Source organism: Oryza glaberrima, chromosome 4 (genome assembly GCF_000147395.1).
Source record: "Oryza glaberrima chromosome 4, OglaRS2, whole genome shotgun sequence".
Classification (NCBI taxonomy): domain Eukaryota; kingdom Viridiplantae; phylum Streptophyta; class Magnoliopsida; order Poales; family Poaceae; genus Oryza; species Oryza glaberrima.
The window spans coordinates 22,501,026-22,523,366 of NC_068329.1; the positions used below are offsets into that span (position 1 = coordinate 22,501,026).

A 22,341-nucleotide genomic window follows, 5' to 3' on the forward strand; every position below is an offset into this window, starting at 1 on the left:
CCAAGCTCCGTCGTGTGGCTCCCAAGCTCGTCGCCGAGGTCCTCAGCACTCGCCCGCCACCGGCGCCGCCGCTCGCGTTCCCGTTCTTCCTGTGGGCGGCGCGGCAGAAGGTTCCCGGTGTTCCACGTGCACGCGAGAGAGAGAGGAGGAAGGGAGATAAGAGGGGAAAGAGAGGGTGACGTGGAGACCTGACATGGGGCCCACGTGGGTCCCACGCTGACTCAGCAGCCACGTAGACCAAAACCGGAGTTAAAACCACCAAAGGACCTCGGTTGTCCGGTTTTATGTAGTTAAAGGACCCAACATATCTGGTTTGCGGTTCGAGGACGTTTTCATATCACTATGACAAGTTGAGGGACCTTCGGTGTACTTTTTCCCACTGCCAAATGTACCAAACTCACACAAAAGCGGCCCAATTCCTACGTGAACCTTTTATCAGCACAAACCGAATGCTGAAACATAAAGTAAAAAAGAGTGAATTGTACTTTCAATCATTTGCATTCTTTTCACTTTGAATTAGCTATTGTTATTATTTTTGTACTATAGGCCATCTAAACAGAATTAGTTATCAACATCCTCAAGCACATTAGCATCCTCATACCGAATATTTTATCTATTTACGTACAACTCACATCTTTATCCGAGAAATGTTATATGTGGTTAGATAAAAGAGTTAGGGTGATCCAAAACACCAAAAATAAAAAGAGAAAAGCCTAGTCGAAAGTAAAAAATATAAGATAAAAGTGGTCAAATTTCGATAAGAAAAAGGTGACCAAGACGCAATTTACTTATATAAAAATCATCAAACGTTCTAAGCACAGGGGAAAAGGCTCTAAAATGTGTCACACAATGAAACAACTGATTAATTTCTATTGGCAACGGCCACTCTACATGTAAACTGAGTACAGATTATTGCTAGTTAAAACCCAAATAACTTGAAACCAAACACTGTTCTTCTTCCTTTCATGGAACAGAGAGGCCGATGTCGCGCCCTTTGGACGACACGTCGGGGCGGTATCTCTTCCACGGCTTGTAGTCCTTCTCCCCGAGCATCTTCTCCACCTCCTCGAACTGCAGTCCCTTGGTCTCCGGCACGGTGAAGAAGACGACGACGAGCGCGAAGAAGGAGACGGCGCAGAAGAGGAAGAAGGTGGCCGACGTGCCCAGCGCCTTGGTGAGGCTCAGGAACGTCTGCGTGACGATGAGGTTGGACACCCAGTTGGCCACCGCCGCGATGCCGCCGCAGACGCCCCTGAACCGCAGCGGGTAGATCTCCGAGTTGACGATCCATGGCACGGTGCCCATGCCCGGGGAGTAGGAGACGATGTACGCGCCGAGCGCCACCAGCGCCAGCCACCCGAAGTTGTTGGGGCACCCTTCCGTGTAGAACTCCCGGTTCCCCGCGTGGCACGTCCGCCGCGACGCTTCGCCCGCCGCCAGGCACGCGCCGGGGAGGAGCTGCTCGATCGTCCAGAAAGCTCACGTCTCATATCAATGGCAAGAACAGCAAGAACAACATCAAGAGACAAGAATGTTAGTACCTTGTTTCCTCCGTGGGCGCAGAAGCCGCAGGTGGACTGGGCCTTGAGGCAGTTCATGCAGTTCCAGCGGGCGCTCGGGCTGTACTCCGGGCACGTCTGGTTGGCGAACACCCGCGTCTCCAGGTCGCTGACCGGCGGCGCGTGGTGCGCGGCGCCGAGGAACGTGCCGCCGAGCACGGCGAGCCACAGGACGATGCCGACGAGGCTGATGATCATCAGGCGACGGCGGCCGGCCCTGTCCACGAAGAACATGCTGACGATGGACCCGATGGCGTTGAGGCCCGAGGTGATGAGGGACAGCGCCATGGCCGTGTTGTTCGACGCGAAGCCGGCCAGCTGGACGATCGTCGGGCTGTAGTACATGACGGTGTTGATGCCGACGAACTGCTGGGCGACCTGCGCGATGACGCCGGCCATGAGCCCACGGCGGACGACCTTGCTGCTCAGTGCCTTCGTCAGCTTGCCAACCAGACTCTGCTCGCCGATGGAGCCCTCCAGTTGTTTCTCATGTTCAATTGATCGGCGCATCGAATCGATCTCTTCTTCAACCTCAGCCGCGGGGTAAATCTTCCTTAATATGGCTTCAGCCTCCTCTTTCCTATCCTGTGCAGAATTCAGTAATTTCCAGCACAATCTTTTAGCTTGACAGAGTCAAATTTGCTACAAAATTTACTTGTGATTTGTGCATATGTAACAATGTACTTCCCTTGTGCATCTACGTTTCCATGTAACAATGAACTAAACACGTATGTACATTTTTTTTTTCTTTAAGCAAAGCATCTGTACATAAATACTGACCTGTCTGTATAGCCACCTTGGTGATTCAGGTAGCATACACATCAATATGAACTGAATAAAAGCAGGAAGACCTGCAATGCCAAGCATCCACCTCCATGTTCCCTTTACCTGACAGAGTCATTGAGATATGATTACTGCTGCACCTTGAAAAAGACATGGTACAGCACGAGCTTTCAGTGTACACAGGTGAGTAACCTTAGTGAAGGCCAGATTAATGAGGTATGCCATGAACTGCCCTCCGGTAATAAGAAGTCCATTTGTGCTCACAAGTGCACCTCTGATTCTAGCTGGAGAGGCTTCAGAAATGTACAAAGGTGCTGTCATGGAAGCCATTCCAACCCCAAGACCAACAAAGATCCTCCCAATAATGATGACAAACGGTGTTGGGGCAAGGGCCATGATCAAGGCACCTGCGAGGAACAGGGAATCGGCGATCAAGATGGAAGGCTTCCTTCCAAACTTGTCGTTCATCCAGCCACCAAATCCTGCTCCAACTATGGCTCCAGCTACAGCCATACTCACTATCGTTTCCTGCATTTCAGATCAGGGCAAATCCCATCAGATTTTGTCAACACGGAATGCTGTATTCTGAAGAAAAGCAGTAGTACTACGGAAAGTGAAAAGTTAAATCAAAGTGAGAATCAGGAGAAGCCAAATGTACCCTAAGTACAGTGCTCTTTTCGACCGCAGTAAAATCATCTCGAATATACAGAAGTGCTCCAGATATGACACCTAGCAAAACAGTAGATTAATTAAAAAGAATCGAAATTTGTCATCTGTGTTGCATTTCCAAAGTGGAGCTAAATGTTTGGAAACATAAACAACATTATGATACTTAATAGACTACAGAGATACTTAAAAAGTAAATAAATGGACAATTGAAAAGGACATAATAGCAAAACTTGAACTTTGACAAAATTCAGTAAATTATTTTTGTTGTAGCCTATGCCATGTAACAGTACCTGTATCATATCCGAAAAGAAGACCACCGATGCCGGCAGAGAAAACAAGCTGAAGAATGTAAGGCTGGCTCCAGGTCAGCCGCAGACATTCCTTAAATTCAGCCTTATCAGCTAGAGTTGCACCCCCTTCCATTGCATTCAAGGGCTTTTGCGCACCCAACGTAGGTTCAGATTAGATTGGTCACGCAGGAATGAAACATAAATTGTCCTGTATTATTACACAGAATTAAAATGCTACAGAATTAAATAGAAGATTTGTCAATGTAGGACCTATAATAATACTATGAATCGCAACAACGAAGAAGTGCCATAGATTAAGAAACCCAGCAAACTATTTATTCTGTTCAGTAACAGAAGTTTCATAATACGAATGATGGTTCACTGTTTCAAACATCATCATTGCTATACTTGTTTGGATCACATCATATAAAACTGTGAGCGGCATCAATCGATTATAAAATCAGGGAAGATAGAGATGAATCTCGATACCTACGATGTAGGACAGAAAAATCTCCTCAGAATGTGCCTTTCCAAACCTTCAGGACAGAAGAAGCATGTTGTGTTTCTCGACAGGAGTCCCTTTCTTTTATAGGATGGCGCAACCAACATTTACAACGGAAGAACAGCCTTAAAACCACAATCCCTAAACGTCACGACAATCCAAAATCGCGTGTTTCATCGCAGGGAGGAACGCGGATAAGTCTCACCCCGACTCGCCTAACATAAACAACGAAATCTCAACGATAAGATCTACAGAAGAAACCGACTCAACCGATCTCCCGCTAAAAAAGAATCCTTTCACCGGAAAGGAGCCACAAACCCCGAGAACCCCAGATAATTCCCGACCTTGCGATCCGTGAGGACGCCGCGGCGCCACGAGTAGGAAGAACAAGAAGAAGAACTGGCAGTGTGCTGAGACGGAAAACTTCACCTCACCGAGAAACAGAAACGGGGAGAGAAACCACAGGCTGCCGGGAGCCCGGGACGAGAGCCGCGCGAGCCCAGCACAGCACACGAAACACACTCCTTCCCCACCCCACCGCGCCTCCACCACGGACGACGAGCAAAGTGGCAGGCGCGCCGCGGCAGCCGGGCGATTTTACTGAGGACGCTCCCCTCCCTTCCCGTCCACCCGCGCGTGGCGTGGCAATTCAATGCGGGGGCTTAGGCTGGCACGCGCACGCTCGAGTGACGCTTTGCCGATTGCCAGTGTGAGTATATCCGATAGATAGAGAGACCGACGCGCGCGGTGGCCCTCGCGGAATCGCCGAATCGAGTCGTGGTGATAACTGTAACTGCTCGATCCCTTTGACTCGCCGGATTCTTGATCCCGCGACCCCTGCGCCCCGTACGTGCGTGCGGCCGGAGCGCTTGCCTTTTTGACCGGGCTATCTGTAAGAGCGCGCAGTCCCATTTTATTGGAGAGCAATTTTGTTGGGGAGCGGGTGGTGCGACGCGCGATTAAAGGGAAGTTTGGTTGCATATGCCGTAACTTGTCAGTGTCACAATTCCGTAGCTATTTATTTGGTTGATGATATAAGTTATATTTTCCTTTATATATGGTCCCAGTGTCCCACATGTTATAGACTTGTATTAGTTTTACAGTATTTATTTGATTGGTGTTATAACTATGGCTAACCATACTATTTCTTCGTATGGCCCCACATCATAGACTTGCATTTTTAGTTAACTTTGGCTAAATCATGGCTAGCATATTCTATGTCAGGCATGTCTTACTTAAAGTGTAGTTTGGAAAAGTTAGTAAGCAATCAATCATCTGCTAAGAGTACGAAAGGCGGTGCTAGGACCCATATGAGACACTATCAGGTTGCGCTAAAAAGGAATAAGTATATTTGTCTCCCTCATCTCCTGACCCTGACCCTAGATGAATCGTCTTTCTCAAGTCTCAATCGTAGAACTGGTATAACACCTCCCACATCTTCAAAAACCGGTGTAAATTGACTCCTCGGTGGTTTCAAAAGTGATTTCGTCCTCTGTGGCACTTATGAGACCCACATGTTAGTGAAGAAAAATAAAAAATTAACAGTCCCACATGCCAGTCATCTTAATCTCCTTTTCTTTTTCCTCCCCTCTCTCGGTGACACCGGTTAGCATTGTTGGGGTAACAGTGGCGAGGTTTTGGGGAAGAGAACGTGGAGTCACACGAGCGCGAGGCAGGGGAGGGACAAACGGGCGGGAGGACACGATCACTGCCATGACATCCCTCTCTGCTGCTGGGCTTGTCTCCATGGTGTCATCACCAAGAGGCGTTACATTAAGATGGGCGGCACGCGGGGGAGAAACTCGTCGGCTGGCTGCAAGGCGTGGGCTTCTGGGGACTTGGCCAGCTCTAGTGCGTGCGGGAGGAGAAGCTCGTCGGCGACCGCACACGTGGGGAGGACTTGACTAGCTCCAGCACGCGTGGGAGGATAAGCTCATTGCCCAGCTACGCACGTGGGGAGGACCTCGCGGACTACACGTGTGGTTCCAATCCTTCCTCCTACTACTCTCCTGCCCCTCCCTCCCCACTCCTCAGTGCTCCTCTCCCTTTTGCCGAAGCCATTTTCGCTCACCTTCACAACCGCCGCCTAGAGAGGGAGAGAACGGGAGAGAGGGGGGACATAAAAGGGTGAATAAAAAGAAAACGGATATTAGGACAACTAATTTGTGAAGCTATTATTTTCTTCTCAGTGACATGTGGATCTTATGAGTGTCAGTTGGACCAAACCGTTTATAAGCAAGAGAGCAGATGAAATAGAAAAAGTAGACTTATTCCGTGTAAAAATGTGGGATCGTTTACAGCGAGAAAAAAAAATGCACCAGCCGGGAATCGAACCCGGGTCTGTACCGTGGCAGGGTACTATTCTACCACTAGACCACTGGTGCGCTTGATGTCCTTTTTTGAAGAAGAATTTTATTGAACTTATCAATAAATCCTGAAAACCGGGGCCATTACTCTCATCGGAATGATCAACGTACGTTTGGATGCATTCAGGGCCTATACGGTTTGGAGGAAATTCATGGGAATTTTGAAGGAATTTAACTGGTGACTGTAAAATTTTCTAAAAATTTCATGCGTTTCGAAGGAGCGTATCAACGAGATCCGCCCCAGATTAATGCAACTTGGGAGGTGCAGTGAGCTTCCACATTGCCTTCACACCGGAACATCATTTGCACTCTAAGATAGGTCATCCATAAGCTCGTAATTACTCTCGAAAATCTATTTCGAGAGTGTCCTATCAGCGTGAGCTAGGGGATCGAACAGAGTACTAAAATCTTCTTCCGAGTGAGCTACACAGCGTCCGCAGCGAATATAAAAGATACTCACGTGTGACTAGCAACATGCCTGTTATGCTCTCCAGACCTTGCAGGCATAACTTGCATATGTGATGGACAACGCACATTTTCGTCATGTCTTGCAATGACAGCATATCTCATTGGCTGATAAGCAATCAATCGATAATGACCTTTTATGCCAGTTGATGAATAAAACACATGGATATACAAAATATCGTGCCTAAACCCACAAAACAGAGAATTAGCACCGAAGGCAATTAGAACAAGGCTCTACAAGATTGCGCAACCTCCCGCCGATACCACTGTCGTCTAAAGATAGAAACGCAACCACTGTTGCAGGCGACTTCCTTCTGTTTTCTTGAGTCTAAGGGCAGAATATTCATGGAACCGAATTGTCACCTTTATGTGATCCCAGACTTGCAAACTGGACATAGTTTCTTCCTTCTTAGCCATTCGTCTATGCACTGCAGAGTGCAAACAGATGACATCAGAAATGCAACAGGATTCACTCTCAAAAAAAAAAAAAAAAAGAAAGAAATGCAACAGGATTCAGCAAATATCAATGATATATAACAATCACACTGCATACTTCTTTATGGAACATGTGAAAGCATGGCAAGCGGCGGATCGTATCACCAATAGAGGGATTATCAAGGCAAACTGCACACGGCTCTTCAATATTTGACTGTTCAAAGCAGAAAACCCATAATAGTTAGGACTTTCAAAGCAAACAAACAGTAAAAAAGCAATATGTTGTGAATCCTACTCAAATATTTTACCTGGATTACTGACTGAGGCAAATTATTGATCTGGCTTTCTGAAGCACCAGCATGCTGGTGGTTATTTTCATCTAATGCAAGCAGTGCATCATAATCATTTCTGCAAGGAAACTTCCTTTAGTTAAAAAAAAAAATCAAATTTTCCAATCAAATAAAACTCGTTAATATCAGCAAAATGGTATCACGGTATATACTTCCCTATCATTACTGTATACTAGCACTATTACTTTTCACAGGCATAGAAGAAAGTCACCCAGCAAAACAAGTAAATAAAGATTATCAAAGAAATATTCAAGTTGGATGACAACTTATATGAACCAGCTATGATATTCGGTGAAAAGCACAGCAGGTAAAGCAATGGAAGTAACAACAGGAGAAAGTCACTTACAGATCAATATTAGGTTGAATATGTGCAGCAGGGTATCTGGAAAGAGCTCTCTGCAAAAATGTTGGCTAGAAGCTGTTAATTATCTTTCGGAATCATTTCAATAAAAGAACCACCAACTGTAAATGTGATGAAAGGCTTTACTTAATCTGAAGTAATCTACTACACAACAATGTATAAGGGGCAGCCTCTCAATCATACACACAACCCAACCGTTAGGTAACACAAAAGGGGATCTTGTTTCCTTTGTAAAGGACAGGAAATGCATGAGGGGATCAAATACTACAAAGAGATGAAATCAACCAGTTTGATAAAATATGAAATTTATTGAATCTACTGAAAAGCTCAAACAGAGCTAAAGTACAAAACGACGGTTGAAATCAGTGTCAGTTTTGAGCCATAAAATAAACGCTTTATTGGCTATAGAAGGACATATAAAAAACCTAAATATTTGCCCTTCCAAATTTCAGTGTATGTCACAAATAAAAAAAAAACATAGAACAAACTTCATAGCGTCCTTAAGCTATTTGGCACATTTTACAATAGGTTAAGAACTAGAATTTAGTTTATACTGTAATGCACATGACATGGAAGCAAAGCAAGATAAATGACAGTTGACTTTTTAAACCAAAAGATTTTTCCTGTTCAGAAGTAGTATCAAGTTTTATAGGCAATAATATTGTTACAGGCAAGAGAAAGAAATACCACTCCCAAAGTTATTAGGGTAGCATACCTGGTAAATTATTCTTCTGTTGTTTGAGTCATATCGAACCCTATTAGCATGCTGAGGAACAGTTGAACGCAATACCCTTGGACCTCTCTAACAAAAAGGAACAAGGAAAAGAGAAAACATGTCAATGTCAACAGATTAGTGTATTGTTAAACAACACATTCAAGGAACTGTCATAAAACAAAGCCCATCATTTGGATCAACCACAAGAAAAGGCTGGTTTGTTATGGGCAGCATGAACTGTCATAACTTGTGCAAACTGAAGGATTCCTGTAATTTCATTTTCGGCAACTGTGATCTCACAGCAGCGTGTGCTATAGAAAGCTAACAGATGTGTGGATGGCATACTACTGACGAATGGAGCAACAACTATGAGACCCGACCCTCATTCACACAGGCACGCTGTGGATATGGAGAAAGTAAAGATGAACAGCAAGGTGCTCTTACTGTAGTGCTTTGGAACCGCCTCGCAGTTCTAGATGTCGGCTGCGCATTACCTTCATGTTGAAGTGACATTGCTATGATCGCATCAATCTGCTTTATTAAAATAAAATATCATTGTACAGCTCGCAAAAGTATTTTGAGAGAGAGAGAGAGAGTCAGGAATTACACCTCTTCTGTGGGAACAACATGAGGAGTTTCATTGTAAAGCTGCTCCTGAAGTTGGCGAGCCAATAACTCATCAGACTCCAACTGTTCTCTTATGTTGGGATCCACTGAGGTCCGGTTGCTGCTACCAATCCCACTCAAACTAGGCCTTACTTCAGGAGAGCATATGTCATCAATATCTACTACAGGAATATGATGACGGTGAGTGGTATGATTTCTAGCAGCTGTTGAGTCTGATGATGCAACTCTAGGTTGATCAACATCAACAGAGCTAGAGCTTTCACCAGGATGGTAAGAACTTGCGATGTGCTTCCTCTTTCTGCTACTGATCCTTATTGTTCTATTAACAAAACTAGCAATCTGCAATGTTTTTGCTCCACCAATTGAGTTATTGTTGTCTCCTCCCTCAATTGAGTTATTGCTGTCTCCTGCTGCAGATGCTCGATCCAGATTAGACTGTTCAGAAGATCCAGATTCTCTTCCACAACTATTGGTCATCTTACCTGATAGTGGCATGGGTATATTACTAGTATTATTGTGCGTTGTTCTCCAACCTTGCTCAGAACCTATACCGGTGTGATCATTGTTTGCAACGGAAGAAGAATCTCCCATGGATCTTGGACAAACCCTAACAATAGTGAAAGTGCAGGTAAAGGTTCTAGACATGCAATAATCTAAACATAGCAACAAATTAATCATGCATTTTTGTAAGTCCAACAATGGAGCAAAACTAGTTTAGTCATACTGTATGATTTTAAAGGAAGGTTATTTTGCTGAAAAAAAAAGATTTGTAAAAAGAATTAGCATCTCCTGCTTACAATTTTCAAAAGTTCACAAATTGTAACCACATGCACAAGAATTTTGTAAACTTAAATTCAACCAATAAAATTACTACCCTAAAAGCCAGAATTTACCTTATCGCAAATTCACAGTTCTTTTAAACAAAAACATTTCCTCCATATCTTGTACTCATATTGATACATCCTAGATATAAATGAAATGAACTGACAATGCCCATAGGAAAAAAGAGACAGGACATACCTCCTCATATAAGCCTCTCCAGACTGCTTAGCACCCACGACATCATGGGAAATTTCTTTTCCTTTATTCTTGTTACCTTCAGAAAAAATACTGTTCACTTGATTTGCAGCCAGTGGAATTACCGTCTCCCCAGCTCTGCCTATTGCCAACTTTCTCCCTGACCTTTTTTCCATGTCAGTTGCAGTGTTTCCCTGCCTTCTTATTATAGGTGAACTATCAGTAAGATCTATCACATTTCCCTTCCCAGAAGCATCAACCTGAGTATCTGGATAGTGTAAGAGTCCACTTGTAGAGCATATTTCTCGCTTTTCATCAACCTTCAGACTTCTTTTGGCTATGTTGGAGGGAGAAATACAACCATTCCGCACCAGCTTTCTTTGGCCCACATGCCTTTGAGGAACAATGCTTGGTGTAGAGCTTGAAATTCCTGTTGTGCCCTTGTCAGTGATCTCTTCCCCTTTGCCCTCTCTAGGACTCGATACTGAACAGACATTAGCACCTACTACTTCCTTCGGCTTCTTAAAGGTGATAATCCCCATTCTGTTTCGTGGTTTTCCCACCGTAGTAGTAGGAAGACCTGATCCTAAACAGAGAAAGTCAGCATTGCAGCTATTGGCATCCCGTGCACTAATATCCCCTTTTCTGATTTGGCAACTACGGTCCCTTTCTCCAGAGCCCCTGCAATTTATATTGTTTGAAATATTCATGCTCTGATCCAAACCAGATTTTTGTGGCACCTTTTCATTCTCAACAGATGTCTCTATCGTCCGACCTGATTTTAGCAAGGATGATCTTGCTTCAGGATCTTCTGCCACTGGCAGCAATCGTGCCAACTCGGCTTGTTTAAAAATATCGCCAGCATCTAAAGGTGCAGGCGACACACTACTTGCATTGCCTCTACTTGATTGACCCTGGATGGAGTTATTTGTGATCTTAAATTTAATTCTTCGCGATGGTAATGGATTTCCAGCTGCTTTTGCAATACCTCTCCTAGCAGCTGGGCTAGATACAGGGCATGTTGACTGCTGTATTCGGTCAGGGGTGTCCGGAACCTCAAAGATGTGATCAGGGTTTATGTCAACCATGGTATCCCACCGAAACTATTTCAGTTACAGATAGCTTGCCTCCTCTCCTTTACATGTCAATTTATGATTAAAATTCTCCAACACTTCCTACAAGATACAGAGATGTTATGAAAAGAGCTGCCTTACAACAAGAACCAGTAAGTAAGATTTGTTTTAGAAAGAACAAATAAACTTAGCAGGAAAATTTGGTCTGCAGTAAAAAAGAAAAGAAAAGGGGAACTGTTTCTGTAGTAACATGCAGCAGGTGCTTGGCACCAGAACCCACAAGATGATGGCCAACATGGAGGTGGATGCTGGAATCCTTAATCTGGTTGGTGAAGGAACGAGGTCATGAAGTGTAAGTAACAATGATGGTCTGGACCATTTTCACTGGATTCACAAGCTGCTCCCAAATATATTGCCAAAGAAAGAAATGTAGAAGTAAACAACAAACTGGACTGGATCAAGTGAATACTTTCTTCAAAGAGCATGCTTCCTTGAATACTCAATTCTAGCTTCCAGATATAATTATTCAAGTGCAAATAATAATCAGTACTTTCTACTTATCGTGAAATCCACCGCTTGCTAGAGTTGATTCAAAACAGAATATATGAACTTGCAACAAATGGGGGTCTAAAGATGAGATATTTTGTCTTTGTAAATTATAAGGAAATCAGTACCTATGACCTACTACTACTGTTAAAGAACTAAAATTGGTTCAACTCGACAGAGAGAAAAATCATAACTCCAGCTACAAAATGGCAGGGTAATGATATCCCCCTCTAAAATACAAATACATCATCAATATTTCACCCATCTGAAAATCAATAGAAGAAATGTAAATGGCTGTTCTAACATCGAATTAACAATCTTGTACTGCACCCCATCTCTTAGGAGAAGTCTTAAAGTGGGGCGTGAACCAAAAATTTGGGGAAATAAGCTGCTATTATAACTAAATCGATTAAATCCACACAAGTGATAGGATGGATTTGGGTGTCTTATTAAATACTGAGATACGTATTTGATTGCACACAGCAAAGAACAAAATCGTTCTTGGAACAACAGATCAAAACTACCAGTAAAAACAAATCACCCTAGATGGATCATGGATCTCCCTTCCGCTCCACGCGAGATCAGGGGAGGGGCCTCCGCCTATCGAGAACCGCCGCTGCGGCGGGAGGGGACTGCCACAAGCGAGATTGGGCCGAAAATCCCCAAATCCCAGCGAGGCCGCAACAACTAACCGAAGAAAATATATTTAAAAAAAAATGAAACCGCGTACCTGGGCGGAGCACGATCTGGAGGCGACGGCGGGTCGCGGTCTCGCGGAGGATGGATGGATGGTGGCGGTCGAGATCGCCTCAAGCTCGTTGCATCTCTCTCTCGCTGGTTCGTCTGTTTTTTTTTTCCCGTCTTTTTCTCCTTTTTTCGGTTCGAAATTATCTACGCCCCTGTCCCCCTCGATTTGTTGTCGCCTGCTTCCAATCCAAATTCCGATTGCGAATTCGCCTCCCTCTGCCGCGTGAGCAGGACGGGCGTGAGCCCGTGAGGCAATCGGTGGGCTCTGGCGTCGCAAGCGAGCAGAGATGGGCCGGGCCAAAACTTTGGGCCGTCAGCAGTACCCGTGGACCGTGGTCGTGACATATATGTACATCTTCACCAAAGTTCCTCTCAAAGGGAAAAAAAAAACTACCTATATATTCCTCGACAAATTCTCTTAAAAGAAACTACTAACAGATATAAATATAGATGGGAATATCTATACATTTGCCGATATATTTTCTTCTAAAAGTTTATCAAATGTAAATATAGTACAATAGTAGTGTAATTAAATTCTAGCTAACATGTAACTACACTGTAACCGATGTGTAACTTTCATGTAATTTTGAAAACCGTTAGATTTGTTTTAAGATTCGTGCAAATGGAGAAGAAGAAAATCACAACGCACAAGTAAAGGGATTTGGTCCCATGATTTTCGCTTCGTGAAAATAGCATGTTATGGTAAGATTTTTAAAAGTTACATGCAAGTTATGATGTAAATACACTGTATTTACACCTGTCAATTCTTTATGCGAAAATTTGTCGATAAATGTATAGCAAAATTGATATGGATAGTCATAGTGTAATTACATTATAATAATTACAATATAATTTATATGTAACTTCAAAAATCTCGCGGTAACACGAAATTTCTAAGAAGCAGACGTCTCAGGACGAAATGCCCTCACACATATGCACGATATGATTATTTCCTTCACTGTTTGCATGAATCTTGAAACAAATATAGTGGCTAGAAATTATGTAAAAGTTACATGCAAGTAACATTGTAATTATATACAACTTAGATATAATTACACTACAATTAAACTATATTTATATTTGATAAACTTTTAGGAGAAAATTTATCAGCAAATGTATAGCAAAGTCAAAATAAAAAAATGATCTGGACGACGTGAACTTGCTGAAATTTACGAGCTACTGTATCAATTTACCACTAACGTTCAGTACTTCAGTCTACCATGATATGAACAGGAGCCAGGAGGGCCAAACAAATCACAAATGTATGTGGAAGTGGTCAAGTAAATAAGCCAACTTGCAGGGTAAGGCGTGACAGCGTGAGGATATGATGAATCCAAATCGAAAGAACAGTCAGTGTAACCATAGACTCAGGATTGCAGTGGGCTTTGCAGAAATGCATGAACATGGAAAGATGGGCAATAACCGGCGAGTAGCATCTTTTCACAATTATTTGCAAGCACGCAAGCAGGTCCAAAATCCAGAAGAACTTCTGCACCTTCATGTACATGAAATGAAATTGGCTTCACACTCTAAATCTTACACATTCTTACAAGGTGGACAACAAACAAGGACTTGGCACACTTGAAAATTTTCAAACGCTTAAATGAAGAGAAACAAGCTCATGCAGAGGATTTCTTCAGTGCTCTATCCAGCCTGACATTGAAGGGAGTTGAGTGCCAGTTTACCCTTTTGTCCTGCAGCAACCCACTGAAGCATCAGTACATCATTCAAAAATCTGAAGAAACATATGACTTGAGTGTTGAATGCACCTCTCTGTATTTGCTTGTCGTATTGGGGATTCCATTGGTTCCTGAATCTGATCTTGAAGAACAGTGTGCATTGTCTTGCTTGGTGCTACTCCAGTAACTTCCCACCGTACCCAAGATCGCCTCTTCACGGTTATGGCTGGGAGACCTTCGTGGAGATGATTTAGCTGATGATTGCTTAAGGTCATCGACCGTCAAAGCACCCAGGACAGGCCTTTCATCTCGGTTTACAGTTGAAATGGAACAAGGAGATCCACTTTGCACCTTGTCTACTGTTGAGTTATCTGAAGAAACCAACCAAGTAGAGAGGCTCGCATCCACAGAAACTTCCTTCTTGATAGAATTTTCAGGGGTTGCACCTACCTTTGGCACTGAATTTACATTCTCCTTATTCGACTTTTTAGCTGGTGCTGCTTGGGCTTTTACTTCCTTCCACTGTGACATATTCTGAACCGGATTCAGCACAGGACGGACATACTGGCCTCTGTCGCGATGATTGTTTCTCTGAATTAGAGGGCTTTGTTCCTCTACAGAGGTACTACTGCTCTTAGGTGCAGGGCTGCTGACTTCATTGTCATTCTGCTGATCTCTGTACATTTGCAATGAGAAAAGAGACTCATGGGACTCCTGCTTGCTATCTTCAGTGTACAGTTCATCCTTGTCTACTAAATCAATCTTGCAGTCTACAAAATCCTCCTCCTCCTCATCACTATCATCACCGTAGTTGTCGTCCTCACCATACTCATCTTCTTCTTCTTCGCTGTCTGAGCAATTCCGGTAACGGTGATTCTCCGGGAGCAGCACATCCTTTTGCATGTGTTTTCCATCTTCATTTTCTACCATACTGACAGGCTCTGGTGGTTCCTCCTCTTGGTCAGCCGGTGCAGTGTTTTCATATGCCGTAACATTCATGTCGAACGTTACTTTCTTCTTGCCACTGCTGCGGCTCTCTTCTCCGCCCACCTCCCTATGCATCAAGAAAGACGGCATGTTAACAGGCACACAAGCCGAATCACAATTCATACACTAATCATTTCGTTAACCTACCTGAGTTCTGGATCAGGAGTGCAAACAACTGCTTCCGCCAAAGGTGGTGAGTGTGCCACCGGGGAGAGTGGCGGTGTTACTTGCTTCTCCGGCAGCAAAGAGCTTGCTGGCGATGCCTTCTGCTCACTGCAAACAGATTAACAGTAAGAAATACAACATCGAATACAAGGTGAAGGTACAGCCATAGAAATACGGAACCAAACGTATATGGCATTTGGGAATTAGGCAATTAACAGTTATAAGCAGGCTGCCGAGCATTAGGACATGTTCATATCCATGTCAGTCAATACTACGGTGCTGCTTCTCTGAGGCGTTTCAGCAAACACCCGAGCTGCAATTCTCTCCCTACCAGCCATTCTCACGCATTCGCATAAGCATTCGAGCACAACAGCGAAAATTCACAGGCACGCAAAGACGACCACAGTGGAGGCTACACGCACCTCAGCTCCTTTCCGGGCCTTGCGCCAGTGACCACCTCCTCCGCAGCCTCCACCGGCATGGGCGGCGGTGCCAGCAACACATCCTTCGCCTCCTGCAACAGTGGCGGCGGTTCCACCTCCTCCTTCGCCTCCACATCCACCGCCGTCAACGCCTTGCCGAGCAGAGCAACCTGCGGGGCAAATCCGAAACCCATCAGGAACTCACGGAATCACCATCACCCACCCGAGCGCCCTACCACAGGGGCGAGCACCCGAGACCAGAATCTCACATGGTCCGGCCGCGGCGGCGGGGACCTCGCCGGAGACTGCCTCCGCGGCTGCCGCCGGCGGCGGCGGTCGCCGAAGCAGGCGAGGAAGCAGCCCATGGAGGCGAAGATGCGGGAGGACGGGAGCAGCCGGGTGGAAGGATTCGATGGAGTGGCTCGATTTTGAATTTTTTTCCGGGGATTTCGAGAAAGTATTTTATAAATTAGTTTTGGTAGTGGCGGATAGTGCGGATTCGGTGAGGAATCTGACCGTTGCTAACCAAGAATTGAAGACCAAGAGGGCCAGGGTGCGGCGCGGGCAGGTAGGTGGCTGCACTGATTGCTATTGGCTGATTTGCTGGTTTGAATTAGGAATAAGTCTATTTCGCCCCCTCAGCTATTGCGTTGATTTAAAATGCACCCTCAAATTTCAAAACCAGATTTTTAGAGATCTCTCAACTTCTAAAACCGTTCAATGTACCCCTCAATTCAAACCTGAGTAGTTTTGATATACATGAGGCTGACGTACATATCTAGCCAGTGAAAAAATAATAGTAATTGCATGGCCCACATGTCATTGACCATAACATTTTCCTCCTCTCTCTCTCCACGCACCAACCTCGACGGGCCTATTTCTCCTCTCCAGGCACCAACCGCTGGTATTCTCTGATAGAGCAGTGACTCTAACTTCTCCTTATTGGCGCATCGCCGCTAGGGGTGGAAAAAAAGCTCGGGCTTGGCACGAGCTTGGTTGGCTTGGCTCTGCTCGTAAGCCAAACGAGCCAAGCCCAAGAAGCCTCCTTTTCAGCTCGTTGCTGAAATGAGCCGAGCTGAGCTAGCTCGCGAGCCGCTTGTTTTGGCTCGCGAGCCTAGATCATCGTTGTCAGGGTTACGGGTCTGGCATACCCTCTACCCTTCGATATACGTTACGTATCGACGTGGCATGCCCACGCGTACGCGGACATTTCCTTCATAATCTAAGGAAACTTTTCACGAAATCAACAGACGGAAAGAGTCCTTCTCGGACAAGGACTGGGTTACCTACGTATCGTGCTAGGTCTGGTGTGTTCGAGTCCTACTCGGAGAGCATCAGACCTATGGTATAAAAGGGATCCCCCGGGGAGGGCATAGGAGATCGAATCTCAGAGCCAACACAACCCACACAGTCTACGAAGCCGGAGCCTGCGAGGAGCCAAGTCGTCGAGAGCTAGTCGAATCAACTCGACTACAATCTCGCCGAATCTGACAAGTTCCATCTTTTCCTTTGTAACCTGTGTTTTCCGCTATATAATCCCATATCAACTGGATTAGGGCTATTACCCGTCAAGGGGCCTGAACCAGTATAATTCCTGTCTTTTGATTGCTTGATGTCGTACTACGTAGATCCTTGTACCAGCGTACCCCTATACACTCTATATCCGGCCTACGGGTATCACCCGTCGACAGTGGCGCGCCAGGTAGGGGGACTTGGTACTCAAGGTTCTACTACTATGCCATCAAGCTTCGTCGACAACAACGTCAACACCCGCTCCAGCCAAACACTCTCGACTTCAACAATGCTGGTATGGACTCAAGTCGGCGAAATCGTCTTCCCGGTTTACACCACGACGCCGATCTCAACCGGTCCTCCAATGACTGAAAACAAGAACGCAGTGGCTACGAACCAAGACGGCTCCATGTCGAAAAACCCACCCGTTGAAATGGAGAACGGATTACCGACTACATCCAAACTCGGGAAGGATTCTGATGCGGCCAAGTCTTGTCCCTCCGACGAAAAACACGGACCGGCAAAGATGACTCCCGAAGCTATCAGGTCTTGGTGTCCTATCCACAAAACCAAGAAACATACCCTTCAAGATTGCTGGGTATTCATCGACGTCCGTGCTGGAATTCGCGCCTACAAAGAACATGGAATTCAGCGTATTTCTCCAACTCGGGATATCTATTGTCCTATCCACAAGACAAAGAATCACGATCTCTCGAGCTGCAAAGTTCTCCTCGGCGCCATGAAGACCCCGTCTCCTAAGTCATACGTCCCCGCCAGGGATAACGGCAAGGAACAGGGAGCGACTCCAGCCTCAGATCGATTCGTTGGGGTAATCGATCTCGATCCTCACGAACCATCGTTCTTACATCTCCTCGAAGACTACGGGTCATCGACAACAAGTGCACCGCGGGAGGTATTAGTTATCGATGACGTTGGCACGTCAGCTCAAGCCAACACAGAAGCGGCAAATCAATCGACTACTCCAGCTCAGCACATCAGGGCTATTCAAACTATACTGAGGGAAACTCCTTTCGATCCCGTTCTGAACGACAACCTCGAGCGTTGGACAGAACGATTACGGGAGTCGGTGACCAACCTTAGCAATGCGTTCGAAGAGGCCGTTATCGCAGCACACCAAGAACAGCCACCAATCGCCAACCCCAATGGTGAAGATCCGAAGCGGAGGGAATCGCCTCGACAGGCTACCCCTCCACCTCGTGGCACTGGCGATCTTCAAGATCAAATTAACGGTCGCCGAGAAGCACGGCGCACACGGGACGATGCAAATCGCTCTCGGCGTCATGTTTCTTCACGGCGCCATGATCGAGGAGACAGCCCAAACGAGGACCGAGAATGCAACGATCGCGAACGGCGGGGGCCAGACAATACTGGTCATGGCCGTCGCCGCAACGACGACGACGAAGGAGATTGGCACCGAGATAACAGCGAGAGACAACGACAAGATTCCCGGGATCTAGGTCGTCATCCTCGTAATCGTACGCCGGAGCCAAGCGACCCCTCGTCATCGTCATCATCCGCGTCCTCTTCATCGTCAGACAGACATCCACGAAGGTCACGCGACCGCCGGCAACCCACCGCCCCCAGTGCTGGGTGTAGGGCTTTCGGTCGTTCCCTACATGATGTCCGATGGCCTGAGAGATTCCGACCCGGGCCATTGAAAAGTATGATGGGAGCACCGACCCAGAAGAATTTCTTCAAGTCTGCTCGACAGTGCTTTATGCTGCTGGAGCAAATGACAACGCATTGGCGAACTATTTACCAACTGCGTTGAAGGGTTCTGCACGTTCATGGCTGATGCATCTTCCTCCCTACTCAATCTCTTCGTGGGCAGATATGTGGCAATAGTTCGTCGCCAATTTCCAAGGAACATGCAAGCGCCACGCGATCGAAGACGACTTACACGCGTTAACACAAAACTCGGGGGAATCATTGAGGGAATACGTTCGGCGCTTTAACGAGTGCAGAAACACCATTCCTGAGATTACCGACGCTTTTGTAATTCGTGCCTTCAAGTCCGGTGTCAGAGATCGCTACACTACCCAGGAGTTGGCAACAAGACGCATCACAACTACTCGAAGATTATTCGAGATTGTTGAGCGGTGCGCCCACGTGGATGACGCGCTAAGACGCAAGAACGACAAGCCGAAGACCGGGGGAGAGAAGAAACCAGCCGCAGACGCATCTGAGTTAAACAAGAAGAAAAATCGCAAGAACGGGAAAAGGAAAGCTCAAGCAGAAGTCCTCGCAGCTAAGTACGCGAACCCTCCCAAGCGCCCAGACCCACAGGGCAGCGATACAAAGAAATCATGGTGCCCCATACACAAAACGGACAGACATTCTCTGGAGGATTGCCTTGTTTTCAAAAGGTCGCTCGAGAAGCACATGGCATTTGAAAAGGGCAAGCGGGTACGCGTTGTCGAGAAGAACGAGGAGACACCTCCTCACGAATCGGACTCTGCGTACCCGGACTCCGACCTCCACGTCTCACACATCTTCGGCGGCTCCACAACGTACTCCTCCAAGCGAGAATACAAGAAAGTGGAACGTGAAGTCTGTTCAACGTGGCGGGGGGCTGCACCCAAGATGAAGTGGTCTGAGCAGAGAATAGAGTTCTCGGAGGAGGACCACCCCAAGACCTCTGTTATCCCAGGTCGATATCCGATCGTGGTCGAGCCCACTATTCGGAATGTCAAGGTAGCACGAGTTCTCATCGACGGTGGCAGCTCGATCAATCTCCTCTTCGCCAGCACTCTGGATGCAATGGGAGTCCCGCAAAGTGAGTTGACACCAACTGATCAACCCTTCCATGGAATTTGTCACACCCTAAAAATCCCAAATATGTAAATTGTTGTTTGATTGGAATTATTAGAATTGATTTTAAAAGCCTTGAAAAGAAGATCTAATTTTAAATAATAAATTCCAATATAAAATGGGGCTAGATAAAATTTCATTAAATACTTTGCTTGATTCTATAATTCCTAGATTTTTCTGGGATTTATTTGAGCCAAGGAAGTATTTTTAATAAATGGAATTGCATTTCATGGATAATTTAAATGGAAAAAGGTTTTTAAAAGTCTCTTTTGGCTTTGGGCCGAAAGTCGGCCCAATCCACCTCTCTCTCCCTCGGCCCAAGCCGGCCTGCACCCGCCCGCCCGCGCGCGTGTTCGCCGCTGACTGGTGGGGCCCGCCTGTCAGGGTCGTCGTCTTCCTCCCGACGAAACCCTAGCTGCGCCGCGCCGCCGCCGCCATTCCAAATCCGGCTGTCCCTTTCGTTTCCGGTGAAATTGATTGAGGGGAAAGGATCCCCGTGATCCACTCTACCTTTTCCCTTTTGGAAACTTCATCTAAATCGCTTTGGAAATTCGTGGATTCGATCTCGAATCGGATTCGTCTCTTTTCCCGAACCTTAGACCTTTCCTTCGCGTCGCCGGTCGCCGTGGGCCTTCGCCGCCGCCTTCCAACCCCTATAAAAGGACCCCCGGTGTCTCTGCTACCCGCCGCCACCCTCGCCTTCATCCCTCGTCGCCCGTAGAGCCCTAGCGCCGTGAGCCCTCGCGCCACCGTCGTCGTCGTCGCTCCAGCCGTGCGCCGCCGTCGCTCCAGTCGTCGCCGTCGCTCGGGGAGGTCACCATCGTGGTCGCCATCGTGTCGCCGTCCTCGTCCGCCCCTCCGTCGTCGCCGTAGGTCGCCGGAGCATCGCCGTCGTCGTCAAGCCGAAGGTCGCCGCCGCTTCTTCCTCAACGCCGTCACCGTCCGTTGGTCTTCCACCGCTTCTTTGGTCACCGGTGAGTTCGCCGTGCCGTCCGCTACCCGTAGGTGCCCTCCGTTCGCGTCGTCGCGCCGTCGTTCGCCGGCGAGCTTGCGCGCCCGAGCCACCGCCGGTGGTGACGTCACCGCTGACGTCGTCGTCGTCGTTTCTCGTGAGCCGCGGTAGACCCGATCGATCTCGGCCGTCCGTTTGGGATGGATCGATCTCGGCCGTCCAATCTTGTGAACCGCCGCCGTGCACCCGGTCCACCGCAAACCCTAGCCGCTGACGCAATAATTCCCTTTTCCTTTTCAAAAGTAATTCATTATTGCGTCATAATTCAATTAAAATCCATATAAGTGTTTTAAACCGATTTAATCTTTGAAAATTCATAACTAATTCATCTTAGCTCGGATTTAGTTGGTTCAAGTCTCTAAATTTTTCTAAAATTGAGATCTGCATGTTAAAAATATCCACATGTACTGTTCATGCTTGTTTATGTGCTGTTTTGGTGTTTTTGCTCTTTTCTGTTTAGACTCCAACGTTCCCGGAGAGTCTGATTTTGCGGGAGAAGATTTTGAAGAGTTCCAAGGCCAGCAAGGCAAGTCACACAGATCCCAAACAACCCTTTGAGCATGTTGATCCCGTTTAAAGCTATTGTTTCTATTCAACTATTGCATTTATTTTCGAATGTCATTGGGTGGAATTAACCTATTGTTTGTTATAGCCCTTTTGTTCTTGATTACTTTATTCCTTGATACCTCGGGTAATTATAACTTGACTAGTTGGGCTTTATATATTGGTTCAGCTAGATGTTAGATATGATTGCTTAGCCATGCTTAGAAACCTTAGCACACCATTGGGATAACTTATGACTCACTATTATTTAATGATGGCTTAATGATAGCTCGTGATGGTTAATTATGATTGGTTAATTAATTAATTTGCCAACTAAAACCTGATAATGGTGGGTTGTGAGCACATGGTTTTGATGGTCGTGCTCATAACAATTAAGGACCGGTTCACGAGTTTCGGTTGTGAAACATTAACCGTGCCAACCACAAGCCAGCGTGGGCAACGGCTTTACCTTTTGTATAGCATGGTTTATTGCGGGGCACCAGACTGAGAAGTGGCGGAGATAAGCCCACGGGGGTCGCTGGGGAGTCCATGCCTTGTTTATAAGGGGGTGATTATGATCCAGGAACGGTGTCGTGTGGTGGATTGTGTTGTGCGAGGGGTACTGTCACAGCTCCTTTCCGAGGTACCGTGGTGGTATTGAGGCACATGGTGACATGTTGTGGG

At 46.3% G+C, this 22,341-nt stretch overlaps 3 protein-coding genes and 1 non-coding gene across 10 annotated transcripts; all 4 read right to left on the reverse strand.

Annotated features, from left to right (window-relative positions):
* Positions 1-775: 775 nt before the first annotated feature.
* Positions 776-4,572, reverse strand: LOC127769938 (inositol transporter 4-like). 2 transcript variants are annotated; one of them, XM_052295598.1, is made up of 7 exons: positions 4,233-4,572; positions 3,302-3,509; positions 3,001-3,071; positions 2,535-2,870; positions 2,340-2,447; positions 1,542-2,144; positions 776-1,458 (listed from the first exon to the last, which is right to left on the reverse strand). In XM_052295598.1, the coding sequence occupies exons 2-7, from the start codon at positions 3,432-3,434 to the stop codon at positions 964-966; spliced, it is 1,746 nt and encodes a 581-aa protein (XP_052151558.1). In that variant the 5' UTR covers positions 3,435-3,509; positions 4,233-4,572; the 3' UTR covers positions 776-963. The 2 variants fall into 2 exon arrangements, with proteins under 2 accessions (XP_052151558.1, XP_052151559.1); XM_052295599.1 differs by having other exon boundaries at positions 3,791-4,572.
* Positions 4,573-6,116: 1,544 nt separating this feature from the next.
* On the reverse strand, positions 6,117-6,187 carry TRNAG-GCC (transfer RNA glycine (anticodon GCC)). Its single transcript has one exon. It is a non-coding gene; the product is annotated as a tRNA-Gly (tRNA).
* A 530-nt stretch (positions 6,188-6,717) lies between these two features.
* On the reverse strand, positions 6,718-12,671 carry LOC127771013 (uncharacterized). Of its 6 annotated transcripts, none has more exons than XM_052296812.1 (10): positions 12,489-12,671; positions 10,143-11,314; positions 9,605-9,729; positions 9,105-9,529; positions 8,940-9,026; positions 8,496-8,582; positions 7,766-7,815; positions 7,378-7,477; positions 7,188-7,283; positions 6,718-7,062 (listed from the first exon to the last, which is right to left on the reverse strand). In XM_052296812.1, the coding sequence occupies exons 2-10, from the start codon at positions 11,225-11,227 to the stop codon at positions 7,000-7,002; spliced, it is 2,118 nt and encodes a 705-aa protein (XP_052152772.1). In that variant the 5' UTR covers positions 11,228-11,314; positions 12,489-12,671; the 3' UTR covers positions 6,718-6,999. The 6 variants fall into 6 exon arrangements, with proteins under 6 accessions (XP_052152772.1, XP_052152771.1, XP_052152767.1 ...); XM_052296811.1 differs by having other exon boundaries at positions 9,105-9,532; XM_052296807.1 differs by having other exon boundaries at positions 9,105-9,729.
* A 1,256-nt stretch (positions 12,672-13,927) lies between these two features.
* On the reverse strand, positions 13,928-16,231 carry LOC127769656 (uncharacterized). The gene is made up of 5 exons (XM_052295266.1): positions 16,028-16,231; positions 15,759-15,928; positions 15,319-15,444; positions 14,275-15,238; positions 13,928-14,199 (listed from the first exon to the last, which is right to left on the reverse strand). Exons 1-5 carry the CDS (start codon positions 16,121-16,123, stop codon positions 14,125-14,127), a joined length of 1,431 nt encoding a protein of 476 aa, XP_052151226.1. The 5' UTR covers positions 16,124-16,231; the 3' UTR covers positions 13,928-14,124.
* Positions 16,232-22,341: the final 6,110 nt, after the last annotated feature.